Source organism: Euprymna scolopes, chromosome 41 (assembly GCF_053919585.1).
Source record: "Euprymna scolopes isolate OS-2025 chromosome 41, ASM5391958v1, whole genome shotgun sequence".
Classification (NCBI taxonomy): Eukaryota; Metazoa; Mollusca; class Cephalopoda; order Sepiida; family Sepiolidae; genus Euprymna; species Euprymna scolopes.
Genome location: NC_136522.1, coordinates 10,583,135 through 10,609,993, shown reverse-complemented (window position 1 = coordinate 10,609,993; position 26,859 = coordinate 10,583,135). Strand labels below are relative to the sequence as shown.

At 36.6% G+C, this 26,859-nt stretch overlaps 1 protein-coding gene across 9 annotated transcripts in view; it reads left to right on the top strand.

The window, feature by feature from the left end:
• Positions 1-26,859, top strand: part of LOC145266346 (ankyrin repeat domain-containing protein 17-like) — a 331,800-nt gene that overhangs the window by 67,467 nt on the left and 237,474 nt on the right. For 8 of the 9 annotated variants that reach the window (XM_080121948.1, XM_080121947.1, XM_080121940.1 and 5 more), the window contains exon 2: positions 24,673-24,826. In XM_080121948.1, the coding sequence (XP_079978074.1) occupies positions 24,673-24,826 (154 nt within the window). Of the gene's footprint in view, positions 1-756; positions 784-24,672; positions 24,827-26,859 lie in introns of all 9 variants that reach the window. The other variant, XM_080121942.1, reaches the window with a different exon arrangement.

The window sequence follows — 26,859 nt, the reverse complement described above, 5'->3', positions numbered from 1 at the left end:
GTGTCAGTGCAGGTCGTATCCCATATAGGGCAGAAAACTCAGAAAACGACCTGCAGTTGAATGGGACCATATATAGGTGGGAACATTTAATGTTACTATTCAAATGCAGGACTGCAGGCTCGATGAAAGGGAATTAGATGATTAAAGGCCAGCCAGCTGCTGAAATAAAAGAAACCCACATTAGAAACAATGAAGGAACTGAGGAGTATATTGATATTGCTCATCTCCTTCCTCCCAGTCCTGTACAGCACATGATAGTTTCTGGTTCAAAAGCAAGAGCACTCAGAGTTTATTCCCTCAAACCAGGGTTGTTGAAAGGCTGTAAGTTCTTCAGAGCTTGGGACATCTTCATCGCCACTTTGACCCCTTAACATTTATTGTTTTGGGCTCAAATTAAAAAGTTTGATCCATGTCCAAGTAACCTACATCTAAAATTTCAAGTGTTTAGACCCAAAATTGGCGGAGGAGTTTGGTAGAGTTTTCACAGGTCAATTCGGTGAACTTTGACCTCTTGACAGCCAAATGTCTGGACAAAAACAGGTTAAAAATATTTTCCCAAATCTCAATACCCCTTATGTCAAATCTCGAGTCTGTAGGCTGAAAATTTACAGAGTAGTTTGGTAGGAAAATGTACACAGACAGACAGACAATTTCACTTTTATAGATATATAGATAGATTAATACATTAGCATTGAGAATCTTTAACATAGATTAAATAAAAAAACTGATCACATTTTTTTTTCATTTTTTTTACAGGAAAGCTTCTTATTATATCAAAAATACGTGAGTGAAAGCCTTTTTTTATATATATATATATATATATATATATATATATATATATATATATATATTTTATTTTATTTTTTTTTTTTGAGAAATTTGTGTGATATCTAATAGAACTTTTTGATTTTATTAACAGTTGAAGTTGTTTTGGAATTTTTTTAGGTCTGGATTGATAATTTGTATTATCGATATATTAATACGATGGCGTGTGTGTTATTTATTTTGTGTGTCATGCTTACAGCTGAGTGACTGTAGTTTAATTGTTATGGACTTCCATTTTTTGTAATAAATAATTTTACCAAGAATTCTTCATAAGTTTTGGTTTCAGTTTTGATTATAGCTTATGGCACTCAAGTCATTTATTTTTTTATAAATAATTTTACCAAGAATTTGTCTGAAGTTTTGGTTTTGATTTTGATTATAGCTGATGGCAGTTAAGTCATCTATTCTTTTTTATAAATAATTTTACCAAGAATTCTTCCGAAGTTTTGGTTTTAGTTTAGATTATTTTCCCCTCTGGACCAAAATACCGTAGGTTTATAACAACAGATGGCACATACAAATTTATTATGTCTGCACTATTAGCCACTGTAACTATATAACGACATTTTAGACACATTAATTTGTTATAATAAAACCTTAGATTTAATCCTAGGAGTGCCATCATCACCATTGCAATCACCTACAGACAAAGTAGTTCCCAATTTTCCCCCTAATTAGTAAATCCTCTTACCGTCCCCATTCTACACCACGTAAATTTACGCACACAGTACTTATATTGAGACTCCACCTTTCGTAACTGATCTGTAAACTCAGAGACATAGAATTCACCTTCCATTCCTCGAAACAAAAAATAATAAGGTTTCCTCCAGACAGGTTCCTGCCTTTCTGATTGGTTGATACTTAACATTCTACTATTCTAGAATGAAACTAATCCCGGTATTAAATGAACACTTTGAAAACTTAAAATTATTGTCCTCGCTTACCGGGAAATACAATTACACAACACACAGCATATAGTCCACATTTTTTTTTTATTTTTCATGTTTTAGGGGAAGGGGATCCATAATTATAAATGTCTAATAACGTGTTTCCTTATTTTCGTTATTGAAAACAACGAATTTAGCCTGTCAAAACTTACATACTCATACTCTCCATCCTTCCCTCCCTCCCTAAAGTCATCAGACACCTTGCGATAAATACAGATAACATTACATGTTTTTTCCATTTTTCTCAGTTTTTTCTATTATTGAATTCAAAAAGTTTTATTTGTTTTATTTTTTTCCCCCATTTTATTTGTTTTTTTATTATCGAAATGAAACCAAAAAGCTTCATTCGTTTTTTGGGTGTTTTCTTTTTGTTTGTTTTTTGAGTTGATTTTTATTTGTTCATTTTTGTTTTATTTATTTATTTTTATTTTTTTTGAGGTGCAGTCTTTAAACTTATTACTATTCAGGAGCGCTGAAGACGACATTAACGTTTAAAATTACAGGATGCAAATAGTTTCTAAGATATGAAGAAATTGTAGTTTAAAAAAGTGGGGGGCTCACTTAAATAGTTTCTAAGATATGAAGAAATTATAGTTTAAAAAAGTGGGGGGGCTCACTTTTCTATATCAATTTAATGTGAAATGAGCACCTTATTTATGGCCACTTTTTTGCGGGGGAGGGGCTGGTAAGTTTTATAGGCGGGGGGGGGGGGAGATTATTTAGTCATTGTTGTAGACCAACACAAAACCAACCAACAGGCAAAAATAGTTGTCGATATTGATAAAATCTTACTTGGTTTCCAACTTAACGTTTTCTTTTCAAATGACAACTTTATAGGTTTTCGGCTATGCTGAAAATGAATATCACATTTAAATTTTCTGCAAATGAGTAGTTTTCCAGATCTTAAGTAATGTAACCGTTACAGTTTATGAATGTACCGAATAAAAGCATTAAAATACATGAAAACACAAAACTTATCCGGGTAATGATTTGGGGGGGGGGGGATTTCCACATTTAAAACTGCCTGATAAAGCATTTCCTGTTTTCTTTATTGAAAACAGGAATTTAGTCCGTCAAAACTTACAGACTCTCTCTCTCTCTCACTCCAAAGTCATCATACGCCTTACGATGACTAACCTTATTTGACTGCCCATGACAATGTTAGTTGTGGTGGCCGTGACGGCTAAATGGATGCCATTTTTTTCACCTTCTTTTCCTCCTTCCTCCTTTGCTTTACAGGTTCAAGCCTGCATGCCTGCTGGGTTACTACTTTTTTTTATTTTTCACTTCTCTCCATCCTGGCTGCCTACTGCGTCTAATTTTTTTTTTCTTTTTCCCCTCACTGATATGGTTGCTCAATATCCTTACCACATCACCTCTCTCCACCTGTTCTTGACAAGGGGAGGTTGAAGGTATCCATTCTGAAAGCCGTTCATAACATGAGGTGGTTGGGGGTTGGGCAGCAACAACGATAACTTTAATTTTTTCAAAGGAGGACATGCTTCCATCAGGCAACGCCAGTTAGCTAATACTGCTCAACTGAGCAGTTTTATACAAGGAGGGCTCGCTTTTTCCGCCGATATTTTCGAAAGTCATGCATTCTTTTCGGTTGACTAGCCTTAATTTATACCTTTGCCACTTCCGGTTTGGCCATGGATGCAACGGCAAAAATGTCACATTTTTTTTTTTTTACATTCTTTCTCTCCTTCGCAGTACGGGTTCGAGCCTGCCTGCCTACTACCACTTTTTTTTTTCTTTTGCTCAACACACACCTCTAAACACATGGGCAAACGCTGGGCACCCAGGCTAGTCTATAATATAAATCTAATCTGTCTGTTTCAATGTATGTATGTATGTATGTATGTCTGCCTAAAACTTTTGACAGACGCAACGGATTTTCTTTGGACGACAAATATCGAAAAAATATATATATATTTTTTTTTTTGCTCAACCAACACCCTTACACACACCTCCAAACACCTGGTCAACGCCGAGCACCCAGGCTATTAATAAATTAAAATCGATAGAAAATTGACTGTATAATAATATATACGAAATCTGCAAGAATTAAAATATATTTAAGCATACTTTACGACCGGGCTACTCCATTTTAACAGAAGAGCTACAATAATATCAGGGCATCTCCTGTATGTAGTACAAATCTGTAGAAATTAAAATATCTTATTTAAGCATATTTTATGACTAGGCAAAGCCCGGTTTACCTGCTAGTATTAATAATTATTGTGTTAAAATTTATACTAGGTTTGCTTCTTTCACCACTCATCTTGGAGTTCATTCAAGGATAAGGGTTAATGGGTACTGTAATGGAAATTTGAATAGTTAATTTATTTTAGAGCAGGGTTTCCCAAACTTCAATACACCATGAAGTCCCTGAGCAGGACAAATGTTTTTTATGGAACAATAACGAGATAATTTCGAAAACAAATATGAGAAACATGAATTTCAAATTTTAACACTAACTAATGATTATCCTTTTCCAGTAAAAAAGATAAATAATTAAATGTCAGCAGCCGTTTAATTTTTCCATATAAAGCATTCGGTTCTCTTTAAGAAAGGGTTTCCGGAGCCCCTTAACTCATGGAGCTTTGGGGTTCCGTGCACTTTGGGAAACCCTATTTTAGAGGACGACTCTTCAAGAACGACAGATAGAAAGTAAGGGAAATTGCTAATAATTGTTGTAGGTTATCCGGTGTTTGCCATGAAGGACATACGGAGAGGAGACCATAGAGTGAAGCTTATTCGAGCACCTGTCATGAAAATAACGATAGAGCAGGGAGAGACTTACAATGTCTCTTTGATATATCTTTCTTTAGATAATCACAACACAGGACATTCACTTAGGGTAAATCCAAAGGTTTATTTATAAAGGGTACAATACGAGAGTCTGTCTCGTTCTGTGTCTTCCGAACTCTCTAATCCCGGAGGAATATATCTACAATGTCTATCTTATTGTCCAGAGGAGTGCTAGGTCATTCCATTAATGTAATAAGTCTTCAGACGTACCTCTCCACCGTACTGTATATCGATACTCTATGGCTGACTGGGATAGCTTCCGTACATTCATATCTGACCTACCTCTGAATTCCATATTTAAAAAGGATGTGTCCTCTATAGTATCAGACCTGACCGAATGGTTAATTGTAGGCATAGTCCGATTCATACCATCCAAAAAATTCCAACAAAAAACTAACAGCCAGCCATGGTTCTCCCTTGAATGTGCTGCTGCCATCGTGCACAGAAATCACTTTTTCCATAGCTATCAATGTAATAGATGTACTGAGACTAAAGCTGCTTTCAGGACTGCCAGCAACCACTGTAAAAGAGTAATAAAAAATGCAAGAGAGCTATATGCTCAGTCCGCTAAATTCAAAGTAGCTGAACAGCGGCTTGGTTCCCACCAGTTCTGGCAGATAGCAAGCGATCTTGAACAGAAGCGTGCGTTCTATCCCAACTATCATCAATGGACCTGAGGTCATCTCGTCAGCATCAGACAAGGCCAAACTATTTGCCAAGAACTTTGCAGCTAACTCTACCCTATGCGAGAAAGGCCAAACTCCCCGTATTTCCTCCTATAACAGACAACATGCTATGCAACATACAAATATCTGTGCGTGAGGTCGCCAAGCTAATCAAGAACCTTGATTCCAGTTATAGTGCTGAAAAAGCTCCAGCCAGAACTTGCCCCCATACTTACAAAACTGTTTAAGCGTTGCCTTAAGGAGAAGTGCTTTCCAACACCCTGGAAAACCTCATCAGTATGCCCTGTATTTAAGAATTCAGGTGAAAAGTCATCTCCCTCTCAGTACAGACCAATAAGTCTCCTGTGTGTCATGAGTAAGTTGTTGGAATCCATATTAAATAAAGAAGTAGTCAATCACCTCAACAGAAACAATCTTCTTAGTGACATACAATATGGTTTCCACTCTGCAAGATCTACAGCAGATGTGCTAACGGTTATATCTCATAGGATTAGTGAATCTCTTGACAAAGGCTTCCTTTCCAGGGCAATTGCTCTTGACATATCGAAGGCCTTCGATAAGGTATGGCATAAAGGCCTACTTCACAAGATTTCCAGCTAGGGTATCACTGGAAATGTTTACTCAATCATTAAATCATTTCTTTCCGATAGGTTCATAAGAGTAGTGGTTGATGGGCAGAAATCAGAGGCCCAACAGTATTAATGCTGGAGTCCCTCAGGGGTCCATCCTGGGCCCAACTCTCTTCCTGATCTACATCAATGATCTCCCAAAACACATACTTAAATCATTCGTTGACATCTATGCTGATGACATGACCATCTATGGCAACACATCAAAGGCCATAAATGACAAAGTTCTCTCTGATTCTCTCTCCTCTGATCTTGAGCATGTGGTACAGTGGGGGAAGAGGTGGCTGGTCACTTTTAATTCATCCAAAACCAAGCTTCTATCTTTACATCATCAACGCTCTGATCTCCATCTGGCATCAATTGAAATGGATGGCTCTCGTCTTGGGGAGGCTCCATGTTTTGACAAGCTTCTGGGTTTGACCTTTATTCTTGATCTGAAATGGAACAAGTACATCAGGTCTGTTGACAAGGATGCTGGGAAAATGGTGGGATCTTTCTACTGCTCCAGAAGATATCTCACTACTGATGCAATTCTCTATCTGTATAAAAGCTAAGTACGTCCAAGGATGGATTACTGCTGCCACATCTGGGCAGGAGCTGCTAAAAACAGCCTATCTTGCCTTGACAGAGTACAAAATAGACTTTGTGGTTTAGTGAGGAATGCCCTTTCTCTTCCCTGCAACCTCTCTCCCACAGAAGAGATGTTGCGAGGTTGTCTTTGTTTTATCGTTATTTCCATGGCAAATGCTCGTCTGAGCTCCAATCTCTCATCCTCCCTCGCCAATCTTTCACGAGAAACACCCGTCTGGCTGAAACTACTGTCAATAATTTTCCCCACTCTTTATCTGTGCCTAAATCCAACGTAGATTCCATGAGCAGAGCTTCTTTCTCAGAAGTGCACGACTGTGGAACTCTCTTCTGTTTGCCTGTTTCCCACCTGACTATAACGTGGATGTCTTCAAGTCCAACATAAACAAATTCCTGACAAACCGTCCCCTTAAGTAAGACACTCTATCAAATCTCCAATACTAATGATTACTACAATACTATCTCATTGATTACTGTACACGCAATAACCCTTATCCCTGAGTGGCCTCTAGGCCTTGATAAGTGGTGATCCCCCCCCCCTCCATGTAAAAAAAAAAAATATATATACTATTCTTCAATGAGAAAAAGGGAATTGTCCACCGGATTTTAAAATCGGGTTTTGTACCCTGCCGGGGCAAAATAGAGTGCTCTAAGCAGCTTCTGTCCAGATGTGGCAACAGTAATCCATCTTAGAATGTACTTGGCTCTTATACAGATAGAGGATTGCATTGAGAGTGGGATATCTGCTGGGCAGTGTAACATAGCGCAGATGCATATTTGTAAATTCATGCGGAGTAACATCGCTAGTGGAAAATGGTCCTGGATATGACCTTAAACTATATCCGATGGTGAAGCCCCAGCTTGCGGGCTCTGGGGAGTGTGGAGCCACCTTTTAATTGCCATAGCTCCCAGGTCCACTCTGACCCGGAATGGTAGTACCTGTTAGGGTCCCAACTATGGATTAAATAGAAACTGACTTGCAAAAAACAAATATATTCTATTAAAAAAATTTTATTCAAAATCACCGGATTCGGCATTAAATAACCTGAAAAGTGTTGAAAATGCCGTAAAACGAAAACGACCAACCGACCAACTAGTAGAAAATAAAAAAGAAAGAACAATCATGACAAAGACTAGAAAACGTTTGAGATCTTGTGAGAGACATGGGGAAACGCTCTAAATCACGTGGACACTCTAAGCAGCTTCTGCCCAGATGTGGCAAAAGTACTCCATCTTAGGATGTACTTGGCTCTTATACAGGTAGAGGATTGCATCGGGAGTGAGATACTTTCTGGAGCGGTATAACAGCGCAGGTGCGTGTTTGTAAATTCATATAACATCACTGGCATAACATCATTGGTGGAAAATAAAAAAAGAAAGAGAACAATCATGATAGAGACGAGATAACGTTTGAGATCTCATCAGAGACGTCGGGAACGTTCTAGATCACGTGGGTGACATCACGGCCATAACGACGAGGAAATAAATATTGTTGTACCTATTTACTATGCCTCCCCAAGAGACAGAGTTAGACACCAGGGTCGTTTTTTAACGTGGAGAAAAGGTACAAAAATAAAAATTCAGAACCAAAAAGCCAATCAGAGTTCTTTGTCTTGGTCTACTTTGTGATTGAAACTGCACACAACGTATGTTGGTCTACGGACAACGTTACAGCGGCAGAATGATCCAACTATCGTCGCCCAGCATATGTGTGTAAATGTCTCCACTATCTGTTAAAAGAGAGGATGAACCACCTGACATCGAGTTGTAAACTTCTACTGGAAGGCGCTATACAATAATATGGTGTGCCGTCAACTATGTTCCCGTATTAGGTACGGGCAAAAATAAATGAATAAAAATAGGGGGACCTAGTTTTCAAAGCCGATTCATCATCAGTTTTTGTAGGTTTCCAACTACCTTTTCATTGTATTTGAAAGATTAAAGATTAAAGATTGAAAGATTAAAGATTAAAGTCAATTTCCAAAAGGAAACAAATATTTGTACACGTAAAAAAAAAGTTATGAAAAATGTTTTCACGGCGAGCTAATCAATTCAGCTAAATTTTGAAGAGAACGATCATGACGGAGAGGAGATAACGTTTAAGATCTTGTGAACGTTCTAGATCATGTGGTTGACATCACGGCCATAACGACGAGGAAATAGATATCGTTGTACGGAACCAAAAAGTGAATTGTTCTTTGTCTTGGTCTACTTTGTGACTGAAACTGCACACAATGTGTGTTGGTCTGCGGACAACGTTACAACAGTAGAATGATCCAACTATCGTCGTCCAGCATCTCACAGATGATAGCATATGTGCTGCTTCTTTGAGTCGTCTTACTCTCCACAGTTCTCTGTCTACGATTCAACAAGGTTACATCGATCGAATCATTGATTATCGTGATTCAGTTGGATCTACCTATGTGTCATTATAATCTTCTGCTCTCCAGTAAAAGACACTATCATCACTTCCCCTCTCTCTCCCTCTCATATATCTATATATTAATACGATAGCATGTGTTATTTTGTGTGTCACGCTTACATCATTTTTCTTCCGAGTGACTGTCGTTTAATTGTTATGACCTTTCATTTCTTGCAATAAATAATTTTACCAAGAATTCTTCATAAATTTTGGTTTCAGTTTCAATGTTAGCTGATGGCATTGAAGTCATGTATTTCTATAAATAACTAGCGGGGGTACCCGGCGTTTCCCGGGTGTGGAGAGATGGTGTAGTAAGGAACCCCGGGGGGGGGGGGATCAAAACAACTGTAGGCAGCCTGGGTGGAGAGAAGTGTTTAAAAAAAAAAAAAAAATAGTGGTTGTAGCGAGGGTGTGGAGAGGTGAGGGGGGGAATCAGAACAATAGTAGGCAGCCCGGGTGGAGAGATATTTTAAAAAATGGTAGCAAGCAGGCAGACTCGAACGTGAAGGAGGAAAATAAAATTTAAAAAAACCTAACATCTTAGCTGATGCATCCATTGCAAAACCGGAAGTCACGAGCGTTCAAATTAAGGGTAGTCAATCCAATGAAGACAATGACTTTCGAAAATGTTGACGTAAAAACCGACCCCTCCTTGTAAAAAATGGCCTAGTTGAGGGTGAAGGAATTAATGTTTTGGGCCAATTTTTCAATATTTGTTGTTCGAGAGACTGAGCTTTAAAATGATACCGACTTTGTCACGTTCTGATGCGTCTCTTGGAAGGTTTTGCGAGATATACAAACACATACACACACACATACACACATTTTGCCTTTTATATTATAGATTTTACCAAGAATTCTTTATAAGTTTTGGTTTCAGTTTTGATTATAGCTGAAGGAACTCAAGTTATATATATATATTTTTTGTTCATAAGTTTTGGTATTGGTTTCAATTCAAGCTGATGCACCCAAGTCATATGCATGTATTACATATGAAAGAGTCATATGCATATATTACATATAAAAGAGTCCGCTGTGGAATTTCCACAGGTCCCACTAGTATTAATATTAATATTATAGAAATCACATCAAATGTAGGAAACAAATTCTCATAAAAAAATTTGGTTTTTATTTGCATACGACTGTTTCAGTATACCACCAAGATATATATAATGTTTAAAACATATGAGGTATTTGTTTTTGATGAAGCTCTTAAACAAAGATTGGAGCTCAGTCAAGCGCCTTAAAGAACAACAGAGTAGAAAAAGACTAGTAATGTCGCTTCTGTAGGGGCTGATTATTTTTAGCTTTTTAATGATTAGTTATGTGCTTAAGAAAAACTTTTGTTTAAGCATCATCATCATCATAAGAAAAACTTATTTCAGCATCACCATCATCATCATCATCATCATCATCATCATAAGAAAAACTTATTTCAGCATCATCATCATCACAAGGAAAACTTGTTTTAGCGTCATCACCATCATCAACATAAGGAAAATGTATGTTTTTATCATCATCATCATCATATTCCGTTTAATATCCGTTTTACCACTTACATACTATTGCAAAATACTCGTCTGTTGACTTTAAATTTATGCCAAATTGATGGTTAAATATCATTAAATTTGTACTAATTTTTGCATTAAATACTAATCCTATTATTTCTAGTCAAATGGATATCATAATACATAGGTCACTGCACATTATCATAGCAAAGGTTCATACAAAATTTCAGCCAGATTGCCCCAGTAGTTTCCAAGAAAACTTCTAGAGTAAATGCGGTATGGTGGTGACTAATCTGAGAAAAAGTTGAATGGACAGATAGATAGACTGAGAGAAATAGAATATTTTCATTTTTTTTTTTTCTTTTTTTTTTTTTTTTTGAAAATGTCCATGTTGTTAAAATTTGCTTGTTAAGACAAGAGCTGACAAACAACACCAAAACAATTATTTCGGATGATAAAGAACAAAACAATATATAAGCTTCACCTTAATAATCATCCCAAAGTCAGACATGTCAAAAAATAAACAAGGTCAAAGTTCTTGACTTGATAAATTGAAACATTTATGCAGTGTAAGGACCGTGCTACTGTTGGAATCGTTCGGGCAGTTTACAGAAAATGCCGAAAGGTGCTAAATCAAAGTTCCGTGATTTTTTTTTTTTTTTTTTTTTTTTTGCAAATGCTGATAATTTTTTTTTAAATCTCTATAAATAAAACAGTATGTGGATTAGGGTTATCTATGTGATGGGATTCCATTTCTACTCAACCCAAAAAGGGTTGATATGCCGTGAAATAAAAAAGGACCAAACAACTTCTTATCTATATAAATAAAACAATAGATATATGTATGTATGTATGTTTGTGTTAATATTTAACTGACAAATTCTTAAACTACTGGTCACATCACACTGAAATTAACAGGAAATATATAGTACTTGGATTCATCTGACTCCTGTTCTCATCTTGTGTGTCATTTTTACAATGTTTCAGTCGATGTAACCTCTGACCTTCTTCAGGTGTATATTGTCGAGCTCAAGAATTTGGACGCAACAACTCGTGGCGAGATGTATAAATCTCACCTGTTTGTGGTGAAAAAAAAAAACTCGACTCATCTTTAATTCTAGTAGATCAATAAAAGTTATTGATTGGAAGATCCATTCATCAGATCTTAATTTTCACAACCTAAGTGGACATTTTTCTTTTCTTTTCTCATCAGGTCAAAAACTTTGACCTTTTCAAAAGTTGGAAGTTCTTAACAGCTTCTATTTATTTGTTGGCTATCATATCAAAAAAAAATCAAAATATTTTTCTTGATTTGAACAAAAAAAATCATAAAAAGGAGAAAAATAATCTCTATATCTATAAAAGTGAGAATGTGTGTCTGTGAGGACGCTTCTCAACCTATATATACTCAACAAATATTTTGATCCGCACACTTCAAATTCGGTATATAGGAATGTGGAAAACTTTTTAACCGGTTTTCATTCGACAAAAGGGGTGCGAAGTGGTCAAAATTGAAAAATTGGTACGGGGGAGGGGGGATTCATCGGATTTTTATCTGTTCGTCAACTGTTTCATGAGTTTTGAAAACCCTTTTTAAAGAGCGTGGCAAGCTGGTCTAATGGTTATCGTACTTGACTCATTGCCTTTAGGTTTTAGTTTCAATCTCAGCTTCGACCGTCGTCAGGTATGTTGGTTGTTCTCTTGGAAAAGAAAGGAGAAAAATTACTGGCTCTGTAAATATTTTCATATTCTTGGATTTGATTTCATATGTGTGAAAAAAAAATTGGTTGACAAAGGGGAGGACACTATAATAAAGATAGACAGGGGATTATCTCCCTTCCATCGCCAAAATTTTAAGGGTTTGCAATTTTTGAGCTGTAATTTCAAAAGAATGTTTTATTCGCTAATTATGTTAATAAGTATTAAACATTAATATTATAAAATTATACGATTGGGTTATACATCGACACATAGTCAAATGTTGAATTGATTGCGAATGTGCCTCGTTAAAGTTCAAAACCTCTTGGATCCACACGCTGTCCGACACCGTCGCAAAAGAACAAACAAAAGAAAAATTCAGTTCGGCATTTTTTTTTAAAATTGCAAATGAAATGCATTTATTTGTGATTCTTCCAACAATAACGCATTTCATTATCTATCCAAACTTTTTTCACACACCTATACGTTTTACAACGCTCTGCCGTATACCGTGTGCTTTTAAAGTTTCTCTCCCTGCCACCCGACGCCGGCCATAGCCTGCACTTTCTCATCCTTGTTTTTGCAAATCCATCTTCCTCAGCACATAACTTCCTTCTTCTTCTCTACCACGTGCTTTTTTTTTTTTTTCTCTCTCCTTCTTCTTCCCCTAACTCCAGGTCCTGGATATGACCTTAAACTATATCCAGTGGTGAGGCCCCAGCTTGCAGGCTTTGGGGAGTGTGCAGCCACCCTTTAATTACCATTGCTCCCAAGTCCACTCTGACTCGGAGTGGTAGTACCTGTTAGGGTCCCAACTATGGGTTAAATAAAAACCGACTTGTAAACAACAACAATATTCTATTAAAACATTTTTCTTCAAAATCTTTGGATTCGGCATTAAATAACCTGAAAAGGGTTGATATGCCATAACACAAAAACAACCAACCAACCAACCCCTAACTTCAGCGTGTGCACACTTGCTTAATTTGCATATGTGCTAGAACAGCTGCTGTTGCTAATATTTTTTGCTAGTCAGCTATCCTGCGGCTGCTGCTGATTTCATTCGATGATGCTCTGTTACAAATAGGAGCACACCGCTTCGTTGCACGATTTTTGTTTTACAGATCTGAGTTATCATTATGCACTCAGTGTCGATATCGATGCCTCCGTTTAGTCTCGAAAGACAAAGGATACCCCTGTAGGGGCAGTTGTACATGTAATTGTGAGGCAAGGGTCGCGTAATCTCTAACCACACCTCTCCTGAATCGACACTGTTTGGATTCAGTGGCAAGGAGAAGACCAGGACGACTGAAAACAATGCCGAGATAAGCAGAGAGCACATACAGTACCTGGAAGTCCCAAATGGTCACCCATTTAATACTGACCAGACTCAACGTTGCTTAACTTCGGTGATCCAGCGGGAACCGATGTGTCAACGTGATTCTGCCATGTGACTCTTATCAAAATTCAAGCTGGCTAGTTTAATCGCCATTAACGTAAGGTGCAGAAAGTTTTTGCTAAATCTGACTCATGTGGCGTCCAAACATTGTATCGATTTGTGTACTCAACTTTTATTAAATACATCCGGAGGTGGATTTTGACATGGTAAGCCTTCTAATTTCTTGATTTCGCTGTCATATCTAGAGGGAAGCCTGCGTAGGTGTTCGTCAACATCCCTCTATCCAGTGCAGCCGTAGGCGAGATTGAACTCACTACACGAGTTTGCAGTGTAATTCAAATCTTGTCCGTAGCTGCATACTTGATTCTTTGCCAGGGCTATCAAGGGTATTTTTTTTTATCGTGATGCCATCACTAGATGGGTTGCCTACCACGGCTTAAGAGAGACCCATCTCTCCTCAAGGGAAGGATAGACAGCACCAGTTTCTCAACCTGGTATTTTACCTCGCAATACATACAGTGCCTCACCTTCCCAAATGGCCACCCATCTGGTACTGGCCAATCATGTTGACACGCTGGTTCTCGCCAGATCACCGAAGTTAAGCAACATTGAGCCTGGCCTGAACCAGATGGGTGACAATTTGGGAAGGCGAGGCGCTGTATGTATGATGAAGATTACATGATATGTTTCAGCAGAGAAGGTATCGCAGCATGCATTTATAGTAGTGTTCATTTGAAATCGGAATCGGAAATCAAAAAAAATCTTCAACTTTTGGGGCATCAGAATTGGGAAATTTTTTTTTTGCTTATTTTCCGGTGTCAAAGAACGATTCTTTTAATTGTCTTTTTTGTTGTTGTTATTGCTGTTGTTTATTTTTGTTAAAAACTTAATTTTTCATTGCTGGTGCTTATGATAAAACGTTAAATTTTTTCTTTTCTTTTTTAAACTACCAGTAAAATTGAAATCTATAGATCAGACACCCACAACTGTATTTTTTTTTACATTTACAGAAAATTTGAAAAAAGAAAAAAAAAGATAATAATAATAATAAATAACTCTTTAGTTTAATATTCAGAAGTTTTAAAAGAAGTGGAATCAGGAATTTAGAACAGAATCGGGGTGGGGGGGAACTATTGGAATCGTTCCATTACTACTCTAGACCAGTAAAATTAAAATCACCCCCACGAAGGAATTTTTATGTTCTCGTTATTAGTTCTTTTTACGGTAATTTAAAAAAAGAAATAAAAAATTAAAATTAAACACTTGAAGATTTTAAAAGAATCGAAATCGGTAATTGTATCGAGATTGAGAATTTAAAAGAAAATCGGTTATTGTATTGGAATCGGGGGGTGAAAAATATTAAAATCATCCCATTACAAATTTATACAAATGAAGATTGAATTAACAAAGTGAGGAAATGGTTTGAAGAGCCTAAGGTGTAGTTCAAGGTGAACCACTAGACTGTGCAAGCAACCTCATGATTGTTGGATAGTGGGAGAATTAGATGAAATCAGGCGCATATTTGGAGTTTTCTAAGTTTTTTATGATATCACAGACATACAAGGTGCCAAACTTTCACGAGAAACACTTGTCTAGCTGAAAACGCTATCAATAATTTCCCCCACTCTTTATCTGTGCCTAAACCTAAACGTAGATTCCATGAACAAAGTTTCTTTCTTAGAATCTTAGAACTGCACGCCTGTGGAATTGTCTTCTGTTTGCCTGCTTTCCAACTGTCTACAATATGGTTTTCTTCAAGCCCAACGTAAACAAGTTCTTGATGAGCTGTTCCATTTAAGTTAACAAATTTATCAAATTTCCATTATTAACGATTACTATATTTTTCAATTGACTACTGTGCACTCTTTAACCCTTATCCTCGAGTGGCCTCTGGGCCTTGATAAGTGTTGATGCCTATGTAAAAAAAAAAAAAAAAAATTCCAGACGATTTTGTACTTGAAAATTCAGTCTCTTTTATGAGATAACTGACCAACTTTTATGACTTCAGATTCAAATGAACAGCTACAGCAGGAATTGGAATACATCTTACTAAAGCCTGATTGTCACAGCTGGTGAATGTCAAAAATGCAATCTGGACACTTTAGAAGAATGATATGCAATAAAATTCTGTTTTAAACTTGGAAAAAATGTCACGCACGCAGATATGAAATACTTCAGACTGTTTTTGGACCATCTTACATTAGTCGAGCATCACTTTTTAAATGGCATAAGAGATTCAAGTAAGGCAGGGAATCTGTGAGGGATGATGAAAGGTGTGGGAGGAGAAGGAAGTCAGAACACCAGACTTGATTGGCCAAATAAAGAATTTCATGTATACAAACTGTTATGCGTCTATAGTTACAATAAGTGCACAGTTTGATGTCAGTGTGGGAACTGCACACACAATTATTCGTGAGGAATTGAAGATGTGGAAGATTTGCACAAAGTTTGTTTCAAGGGTGCTTAAAAAACTCCATCTTATCACAGACTATTTGATCAAGATGAGCATCAAGATACTGACACCTGAAAGTATCCTGTACCTCTATAAGGCCACCATTCGCCCATGTATGGAGTATTGTTGTCACATTTGGGATGGTGCATCTGCTGCTAGTCTCTCGCTCCTAGACAAGGTTCAAAAGAGAGTCGCCAATCTGATAGGCCCTGAACTGGCATCTAACCTTCAGCCTCTGTCCCATCGACGAAACGTTGCCTCCCTCTGCCTGTTCTACAAGTATTTTAATGGTGAATGCTCTGACGAGCTGCAGACACTTGTGCCCCCACGACGTAGACACCCTCAACAAACCCAGAGCTAAATCCCACCCCCACACTGTAGAGATCCCTAGATGTAAAAGATCTTTCTACTCCAGTAGTTTCTTCCCCAGAACCGCTAGACTTTGGAATTCCATTCCAGGTCCCTGATTCCCTAACTGTACTGAGATGCAGAAGTTCAAGTGCAACGTGAACCGACATCTTGCTGCCCAAATCCCAACATAGTGCCCCAGTAGTTGCTGCCCCTGATAGTAGCCCCCTACACCAAAGTGGCAATGCGTCTTGTTTGGGGTGAAAATGTAATAAAAAAAAAAAAAAAGTTCCTCACTCTTCCTATCATCTAGATCTTGCACTCTGGCATTTTGCTTGACGGCAGAAATGTCCGGTTTACATAGGGCCAGACGATTCCATATTATCATGAACTAGCGGGGGTACCCGGCGTTGCCCGAGTGTTTGTTTCCGGGATGGGGGGGGTTGTTTTAAAAAATGTTATGGTAGGTAAGTAGGAAGGATCAAACCCGGAGTCATGAGTAAAAGTAGGAAAATAAAGTGTGAAAAAAAACAAACAAAAAAAAACATCTGCAACGTTAACAGTTTGGCCACAAAGAAAAGTCCATTCCAGTTGTTTAGAAAAAAAAAAAAAAAAAAAAAAAAAAACGACTACGGTAGGTCGGCGCGAACGTGAAAATATAATGTGAATTGTCCAGCACGCTAACCACTACGCCACAGAGCACTGCAGCTTAGTTTAGTGATTTTAAATAACTTCACATGAAAGAACTACGAAGCCAAACCGGTGTTCTCTTCTCAACTGTTCCTTGTGAACGATCCCCAAACGGTGTTAAGTGGTGGCAGGGGGAGGAGGAATTTATTAGAGAGAAAATATTTTACCACTTCCATTGATCCTAACCGATTTTGGCCGTGACTTCTCAGCAGAAAAAGTATAGAAATCTAAGATTATCGAGGAATTTGAGAAATAATAAGCCTATAACACACCTCAGATATTGTTCTGCCGTTTGTGCATATTATATTTGCATGAAATATCTTAATTTTTAATCCTATTAATGTCAAAATCAGACGGGAAAAAATGAGTTCATTTTATTTATATAGAGATATAGGGGTGTTAACTACCCCAGAACAGTATCGAAGCTGTAGCGTTGTTTTCTTTTGGGGCGATAACTTTATTGTTCCATCCTGTATCTTTCATTCTCTTTTCTTTCTTTCATTCTCTTTTCTTGTTTCTTTCTTTTTTTTCTCTTGTTTTGCTTTCAGTTACCTTCCTTTTTTTTTTTATGATGCTTTCTCTGAAAACTGAAAATGTTATCGTTTTGATTCAGGAAGAGGGTAGGATTAACGTTGGGAAGATTAATTGGAATTGGGAATCGGAAAAACCGAGACTTTTGGGGATATTGGAATCGGAAAGATTTGTGCTTATTTTCCGATGCCAAAAACGATTCCCTTAATTACCTTTTTTTTTTTTATTTAATTTTGTTTAAAGTTTTAGGCAGATATACAAACATACATACAAACAAACATACATACATACATTTAAACAGACAGTTGAGATTTATATTATAAATAATGGGCAGGTGTGTGTGTGTGTGTGTGGCGCGAAAACTAAAAAATGACAAAACAAATACCCACAAAGTTAGTATTTTCCTGATCAGCATTGCCCTGGATGAAAAATATCTAAAATTTTAGAAAAAAAATTATTCATTGTTTGACCTTAAACCAGCATAGAATTCATTAGGTGAGTGTCTGTTTTTTCAGCCAATTAATGTACTAAATAAAGGGAAATAACTTTGATTTTTTTTTTTGAAGGCGTTATTTCCCTTATATTAACACATTCTTTAAGTAATCTACAAAAGTGTGTGTCCAGAGAGGAATGAGCAGAGCAAAAAGAGCAGAGTAGAGAGAGGGGAAACTGGGAGGGACGTAGAGATGGAAGTTTTGATATAAATAAGTTGCACATTTGTCCCGGGCAACACTTGGTAGCCTTGCTTGTCTAAAATAAAATGAGCTCGAGTAATTATCTCAGAATATTGATGTACAAAGTAAAGGAAGTAACAGATTTTTCATTTTTCAAGGAATTATTTCCCATGCGCCAACACTTTGCTAACGTAATGTATAAAAGTGTGTGTATGTCTACAGAGTATGCATTTATTAGTGATGGGACGATTTCAATATTTTTCCCGATTCTGATACAATTACCAATTACGTATTTCAAGTCTTTATAAATCTCTAAATATTTAACTATAAAAGTTGTTATTTTGTCTTGATTACTGTAAAAACACATCTTAAATACGCATATATTTTCTCAAGCATAAAAACACATTTATGAGGGGTTGATCTAGAGATTTTAGTCTTACTGGAAGTTTAAAATCAATAAATATTTATTTTATTATTACTACAATCAGTGGAAGATGTTTTTTAAACCAAAATCAAATAAAACAGATAATTAAAGGAATCGGTTTTGCCATTGGAAAAGAGGCTCAATTTTTTCCGATTCCGATACCCCAAAAAGCTCCGATTTTTCCGATTCCCGATTCCAATTCCGATGAATCGTCCCAACACTAATATTTATGTTTGGTCACACTTGCACTTGGTTCACCGGGTATATAGTTTTTGAATTCTTTTCTTGGAAATAGTAGCAGTTTCATTTATTTATTTTTTTTTTCTTATTAGATTGTTCATGCCCGCATTCCAAACATTCACTCCCTAACTCGGATATTCCAACCTAAATATATTTTTAAGATTCTGACCGTCACTTTAAGTGCAATTATTTTAATCTCTCTTGCACTTGGTTCACCGGTTATATTTGGCATGTAGTTTTTGAAATTTTTTTTCATGAGTCCAGTTGCTCCTATAATAACTGGAAGGATAGAGATCTTCCTAAGATTCCGGTTTCTTTTCGTGTCATACACAAGACCTTGATATTTCATTATCTTTTCCCTTTCTAGCATCGTTGGACACACTATCTTATACTACGCATCATTGTGCTTCTGTATAAAGTTACTGTATATGTAAAGAAATGTTTCTGTATACAGTCGCTATATACTTGCTTCTCTCCATTTTAAAAAATGAGAAAACGCATTGATATTTGTGGCATGGGATGCTAGAAGCATGTTCATTCATATATCGTATGACTGAGATGATTCGATTGTTGGCATTGGTTTCCCTGATATTTTTCTAATCAGAATTCTTTCTAGAAAGACATTAGGTACTCACGAGAGAGACAACATAATAAGTGACTTTGTGGAATGAACTGGATTTGAACTTGGAACACTCGGGTTATCAGTCCGTATCATTAACCATTTGACCACCGTCACCTTAACAGTACGTTAATTTGCACTGGTTCTCTCGACTAATGCAAGCGGTGATCCTCTGCTTAACAACTAGTACGACATTTTGTATCACACTCGAGTACGATTTAAAGTTTTATACTTGATTGTTTTAATAGGACTTGAGAGGCTGAGACTTTCATCCATCCCTCTCTCCTCTTCCTCATCATCATCATCTCACTGTGCGTTTCATCTTTATTGCAGCATTTAATATTGATTTGTGGATGTTTAACCCACAGCTCCAATCGGGGTCAATTAGTTATTGACCCAGTACTTTGAACTCTTTCTCTTTTTTTTTTCTCTCTCTTATTTTCTGTATCTCCTCTTTATCTTTCTCTTTCCCCTTTTCTCTCTTCCCTTTTCTTTCTTTCCGTTTCTCTCTATCTCCGTTGATTTCTTTCTCTCTCTTTATCCCTTTCTCTTTTTCTCTTTTCCTTGCTCTCCATTTCCTGCTCTTTCCTTTTTTATTTCTCTTTCTCTGTCTGCTTTTGGTATCTTCCTCTCTTTCTTTCCTTCTTTGCTTGCTTTCTTTCTTTCTCTCCCCCTCATTCTTTCTCTCTCTCTTTCTTTCTTTCTCTTTCTTTCTTTCTCTCTCTCTCTCTCTCTCTCTCTCTCTTGCTTACTTGCATGCTTTCTCTCTTGCTTGCTTGCTTCTCTCTCTCTATTTCTCTTGTTTACTTTCTCTTTCTCTCTTGCTTGATTTTTTCTCTCTTTCTCTCTTGATTGCTTACCTTCTCTCTCTCTCTCACTTGCTTTTCTCTTTTTCTTTCTTTCTCTCTTGCATCTTACAGTCATATTAAGATTTGACATATTGATTTTTTAGTGTTTGCCAGTATAATATGCACTTTTCCAATTCTCCATTCATTTGCATATTTTTCATCAATGGCTCACTCACAACTTCTTACAATCAGCTAATTCCTCCGTGCAACAAATTTCAGGTTTAAAAACGTACATGCTGACACATGAGACCTGCTTCAGTGTACTAAAAGTACCCTGATACTAAATCTGACCTTTATTTCGCTAAATTAAGCACCGTTTTTTTCATGTGCTATGAATCATATTTTATTATACTAGCATTTCAGCCCGGCGTTGCCCAGGTGTTTGGATGTGTATGTTGAGCAAAAAAAAAAAAAGTGTTAGTAGGAAGGCAGGCTCGAACCCGTACCGCGAAGGAGGAAAAGAACGGGGGAAAAAAACTGATGTCTTTGCAGTTACAACCACCCCAAACCTGAAGTGACTTATGTTAACATTTAGGCTAGACAATCGAAAGGAGAGGATAACTTTCAAAAATATCGGCAAACTCGCCCCCCCCTCTAGAAAACTGCCTAGTTGCGGGTGAAGATATTAATGTTTTTAGCCAGTTTTTCGATATTTGTCGTCTGAAAGGTCGAACTTTAAAACGATACTGATCTTAGTAAAATCCGTCGCCTCTGTCAAAAGTTTTAGGCAGACATGCAAACATACATACATACATACATTTATACATTGGTAACTAAAAATTTTCGACCCAAACCGATTAAAAAGCTTGCCCTTTATGTAAAATTTCAAATGTTTAGACCAGAAATTGTCTGAGTAATTTGGTAGAGACCGCAGAAGTCAAATTTTTTTTAACTTTGACCCCTATTATGACCCCTTAAAATTTATTGTTTTGGGCTCAAATCAAGTTATTAAGTTAGATCCATGTCCAAGGAACCTATATCTAAAATTTCTAGTGTTTAGACTCAAAATTGTCGGAGGAGTTTGATAAAGTTTTCAAAGGTCAAATCATTGAACTTTGACCCCTTGCCAGCCAAATTTCTGGCCGAAAACCGATCACAAAGATTTTCCCAAATCTCAGTACCCTGTATATCAAATTTCGAGTCTGTAGACTTAAAATTGACAAAGTTATTGCATAGGGAAATGTACACACACACACACATAGATACACAGACACACAGATACACAAACATGTTCACTTTTATAGATATATAGATCAATGAAAATCACAAAATTGTCAGTTTAAACAACATTCGTACTCTTAACCCTGTTTTGTGTTATCCTCCCTTTTTCATATTCCAGCAGAAGTATACCAACATGCCAGGGTCCCATTTGTTTTTTGTTTTAAAAAGCGTTTCTTCATCATTGAAATATTCTGATGGAATCGCTCACCATATTCATTGTTCACATTACTAAGATTCTCCGCAAAATTCTTGAAAGTGACAATTTTCCAAAAAACTGAACCATAATTCGACAAAAAGAAGGTCAGAAATGGACTTTACATGTCATTGTGCATATAAAAATGGACACAGATGTCCTGTACTTTTTTTTTTTTTAATGTTATTTGTGTGTTTAATTGTTTGGATACAAATCGGGTTAGTGTTAGTTGTTTGTCTTCCAAGGCAACTTCTGTACTTTTAAGGCAAATGAGCAAATGAAAAATCAAATATAGTGCTACAAGGATTACATTAAAGATCTGTGATTTGATCATGTCAACAGATAAAGCGATGTTGTAAGACATAGGACAGAATATATGAAAATGAATTTGCATGAAAAATCATAGGTAAAGATCAACAATCATATTTATTAACGTGCTGATAACAGAAAGAAGAATTTATTTCTGTAATGAGGACATTAATTGTAGTTTGCCCTTTCAGACGAATGCAAGGGATGTAACTCTTCTCAAAATATCTTTGAAGTAAGTGAGATTAGGGAAAGCATTATTTCCCTTTAAAACACACAAAAAAAATGTTCCCATATTTATTTTGGAGGTGGTATGTTGCTGCCCCACTGTCAAGTGCTATGAAGTTCTGTAGAACCATGCTACCATCTGCTGACCTCCAATATCTGACCCTCCCCCCACCCAACATTTGTGCTGTGAGTTTCTTTCTTCTTCACCTTGTTCGGGCTGCATCGTTTCTCATATCGGCGATCACTGGTTTACAAGTCATGTTCACGTGGATCTACTCCCTCGCTCAACAACAAATGCCGACCCCCAACATTGTTTCCGCACTCTTCTACTTTTTCATCTTCTCTGACCATGTTGTTGAATCTCACATTGGTAGCTGCTGAGGGTGCGCACAGGTTCGCAAGTATAAAATAAAAATAAAACAACTTGAAGCACAAACGCAAGAGAAATAAAACTCCAATACATTCGATATATATATCGGTCGACCCCTCAGCAGACGTCTAAACCAACTGAGCCGCCATTCCTTCATCTTGCCAGTATGATGCTGTAACACCTTCGGGTATCCTCATTGCAGATATGGTCGAGCAGTCTCATCCCAGAAATCTAATGAAGCATTTTGCATTCTGTTATATCGTGGGATGCGTTAGATCAATATAACATAAAATATCTTACCACAGGGAGTCCAGCCTTCACCTTTGGTAGGTATCAGCTCATAAGGAAAGAAACGTAACACTTACGAACAAATAAAGAAACATTTCACAGTTAAATAATGATATACGTTTATTAAGAAGACATGCACACACACGTAACTACAATTCAAACATAATTGATGAAAGTTAGAAGTCCAAATATGATAATTGATGAATGGGCACGATGTTCATCTCGCCATTTTTAAAGTCACTCTGTTTTCTCTCCACTGTCCACTTCCAGTCGTTCATCTCACGAGAAATCGTGAGAAATTAAAGTTTAAGACTACAGACAAAGGAAGGCGACTTTGTCCAAAGAAGCAAAGAGTTACCCCCCTTTGCATTATAAAATTGTTCGATCCCAACAGACTATCTCTTCCTTTGCGACATGCAACATGTTGAGTTGGAGTGAAAATTTAATGGCCATGTTACACACATGCTTAATAGATTATTCCCTTGGTCGACAGCATTAACGCTCTGCTTTGCAACTATGTTATGTCGTGGGATGCGTTAGATCAATATAACATAAAATATCTTACCACAGGGAGTCCAGCCTTCACGTTTGGTAGGTATCAGCTCATAAGGGAAGAAACGTAACACTTATGAACAAATAAAGAAACATTTCACTGTTACATATTGATATAAGTTTATTAAAAGACATGCACACACACGTAACTACAATTCAAATAGATGAAAGTTAGAAGTCCAAATATTATAAATGGATGAACGGGAATGATGTTCATCTCGCCATTTTCAAAGTCACTCTGTTTTTCCTCCACTATTGCTCTGCCTTCCTTGTCGTTAAGCAACTGAATGTGTACTCATGAACTCATTCCATTTGTGCCCCCTCGACATACGTACTCCTGACTAGTCGGACAAGCAGCAAACATAAGCATTTAATATTCACACATCAAGAGGTAAGAATAATAATTTCCCCCTCTCACCAGCCCTCAAAGAACACATACTCAGATGAATATATGCCTAAATTTATCCACACTCTCGTGAACCTATCATGGATGAAAAATCACTCCTATGTAAAAATTTTACTGTACATTAGATGTTTATATACAGAGAATATAGGAAATCTATTTTTCATGATTCACATACACACATCCGCTCATTTGTTATTCAAATATTTATAAAATTATGTGCAGGTTTAAGGAAAAATATTTCTCAAATTACAAAACTACTTAAAACAATTATGTTTTAATATATACAGATGTGTGTGTGACACTATCATGGGAAACAACCCTCTAAGGGTCCACATTTACATCTAATGTCGAGGCCGTGTTCATCAGTTTACGTCAGCTCATCTCAGCTCATCTCTGAGCTACGACCATAAAATACTGTTGTGGGGTACAAATCACCCCTATTTGAGAGCTAAGTGGAATCAACCAGTCCTATGAATACCACTGGTTTCAGGAACTAAAATTTTATGTTTAACCGCATGCTACAAATACGTTCCTTTCATACCACTTTAGTGGCTCCTGTATTCTTTATGATAAATGCATATTATATTTTATACACTTTACACTACTTGTGGTTTCTTTAATTTGTGACCCCTAGCACGGGTCTACAATAAATACCAATGCAGCTTTGCGTCATTACTTAAAACTGAACACGTTTATTTTTATTTCCTTCGAAATCTCATCTCCTTATAATTAAACGTTTTTTTGTTATTTTTTAATTTATTTTTAGGTGGACTCCTTCCTTCTAGACCAGGAAATAGAGGAAGAACCCATGTTGGAAGCAGCCAAATTTCTACTACCTGCTGAGAACGTTGAAGGGGCCAACCTGCAAACAGTGGATCCTGAGACACATGCTCGATTGGAGGCACTTCTTGAAGCCGCAGGTAATGAAACAAGAATGAACCAATTCTAAAGATGAGTTCATTCAATTTGCATGTTTAGCGATGAAAAATCTATTTAACACTTAAGCATGACAGACCAACATAAATACTATTTAAAATTTGAATTTGACAGACCAACATAAATGCTATTTAAATTTTTAATGTGACAGACCAACATAAATACTATTTAAAATTTAAATGTGACAAACCAACATAAATGCTATTGAAAATTTAAATGTGACAGGCCAACATGACAGAGCAACGTAAATGCTATTTAAAATTTAAATGTGACAGACCAACATAACAGACCAACATAAATACTATTTAAAATTTAAATGTGATAGATCAACATGACAGACCAACATAAATGCTTTTTTTAAATTTAAACGGGACAGACCAATATGACAGACCAACATAAATGCTATTTAAAATTTAAATGTGACAGACCAACATAAATACTATTTTAAATTTAAATATGACAGACCAACATAAATGCTAATTAAAATTTAAATGTGACAGACCAACATAAATGCTATTACAGTTTTAAACATGACAGACCAACATAAATCTTATATATATATAGCTAAATGTCTGTCTGTTTCTATATTTTCAAACTCTATCTCCTCCGAAACTAAAAATCGCAGAGCGGCATTAGGACCCTCAAGTAATTAGATTTTTTAAAGGCCGTTCTTTTATGGGTCTTTAACCAATTAAAATAGTTTTTAAGGGGTTTAAAATGAGTCAAAATTGAAAAAAATCGTTAAACATTTTGTACATTCATCTGAGTTTATTTTTAATTTTTAATCACTTTATATGTGTGTCATGTTGATACAGTAGTAACGTCACACGCTTTGAATGCTACAATTTCGGTTTCGATTCCAGCTGATGGCACTTAAATACTTTTTTTTAATACTTTTGGAATCACGACTCTATAACAATATATACAAAATCTGGACTAATTAAAATATATTTAAGTGTATTTTACAGCCGTGCAAAGCCGGGCACTTCCCTCCTCCCCTTCCTCCCCAGTACTATATAAAATTTAAACGTGACAGGCCAACATGACAGACTAACATAAATGTTATTAAATTTTAAGCATGACAGACCAAAATAAATACTATTTTAAATTTAAGCGTGAGACAAACATAAATGCTATTTTCTAGATCTACAGCTGATGAGCTAATTGTCATATCTCTCAGGATTAGTGAATCTCTCGATGGGGGCTTTGATTCTAAGGCAGTTGCTCCTGAAATATCAAATGCTTTTGATAAAGTATTGCATAAAAGTCTACTTCACAAGATCTCCAGCTACGGTATAGCTGGAAATGTCTTCTCAATTATTAAATCATTTCTCTCTGATAGGTTCATAAGAGTAGTGGTTGATGGGCAGAAATCAGAAGCTCAGAGTATTAATGATAAATTAGAATGAATATGTTGTGAAAATCGCTGAAAATATGGTTGGATCATTCTATCGCTCTAGTAGGCATCTTACTGCTGATACAATTATCTACCTGTATAAGAATCACATATATATCCTAGGATAGAGTACTGCTGCCACATCTGGGCAGGAACTGCTCTGAACACCCTACCCTGCTTTGACAGAGTTTAAAACCAACTTCGTAACCTAGTGGGTGATATCCTTTTCTTTTCCCTGCAACGTCTTTCCTACAGAAGAGCCGCTGCTAACCTGTCTTTACTTTATCTTTATTTTCATGACAAGTGGTCATCTAAGTTCCAATCTGTGATCCCCCCTTGCTAAACTTTCACAAAAAAACACTCGTCTAACTGAAATCATTTTCAATAATTTACCCCCAATCTCTATCTGTGTCTAAACCCAAACATGGATTCGATGAGCAAAGCTTCTTTCCTAGAACTACCTGTTTGTGGAACTCTGTTACGCTGGACTGCTTTCCAACTGACTACAATATAGTTGTCTTCAAGTAAACAGGTTCTTGTTGAACTGGCTCCTTAAGTAATCAAATTATACCAAATTGCGTGCCTTTTTCACAAACTAGCGGGCGCTCAGCGCATACTCGA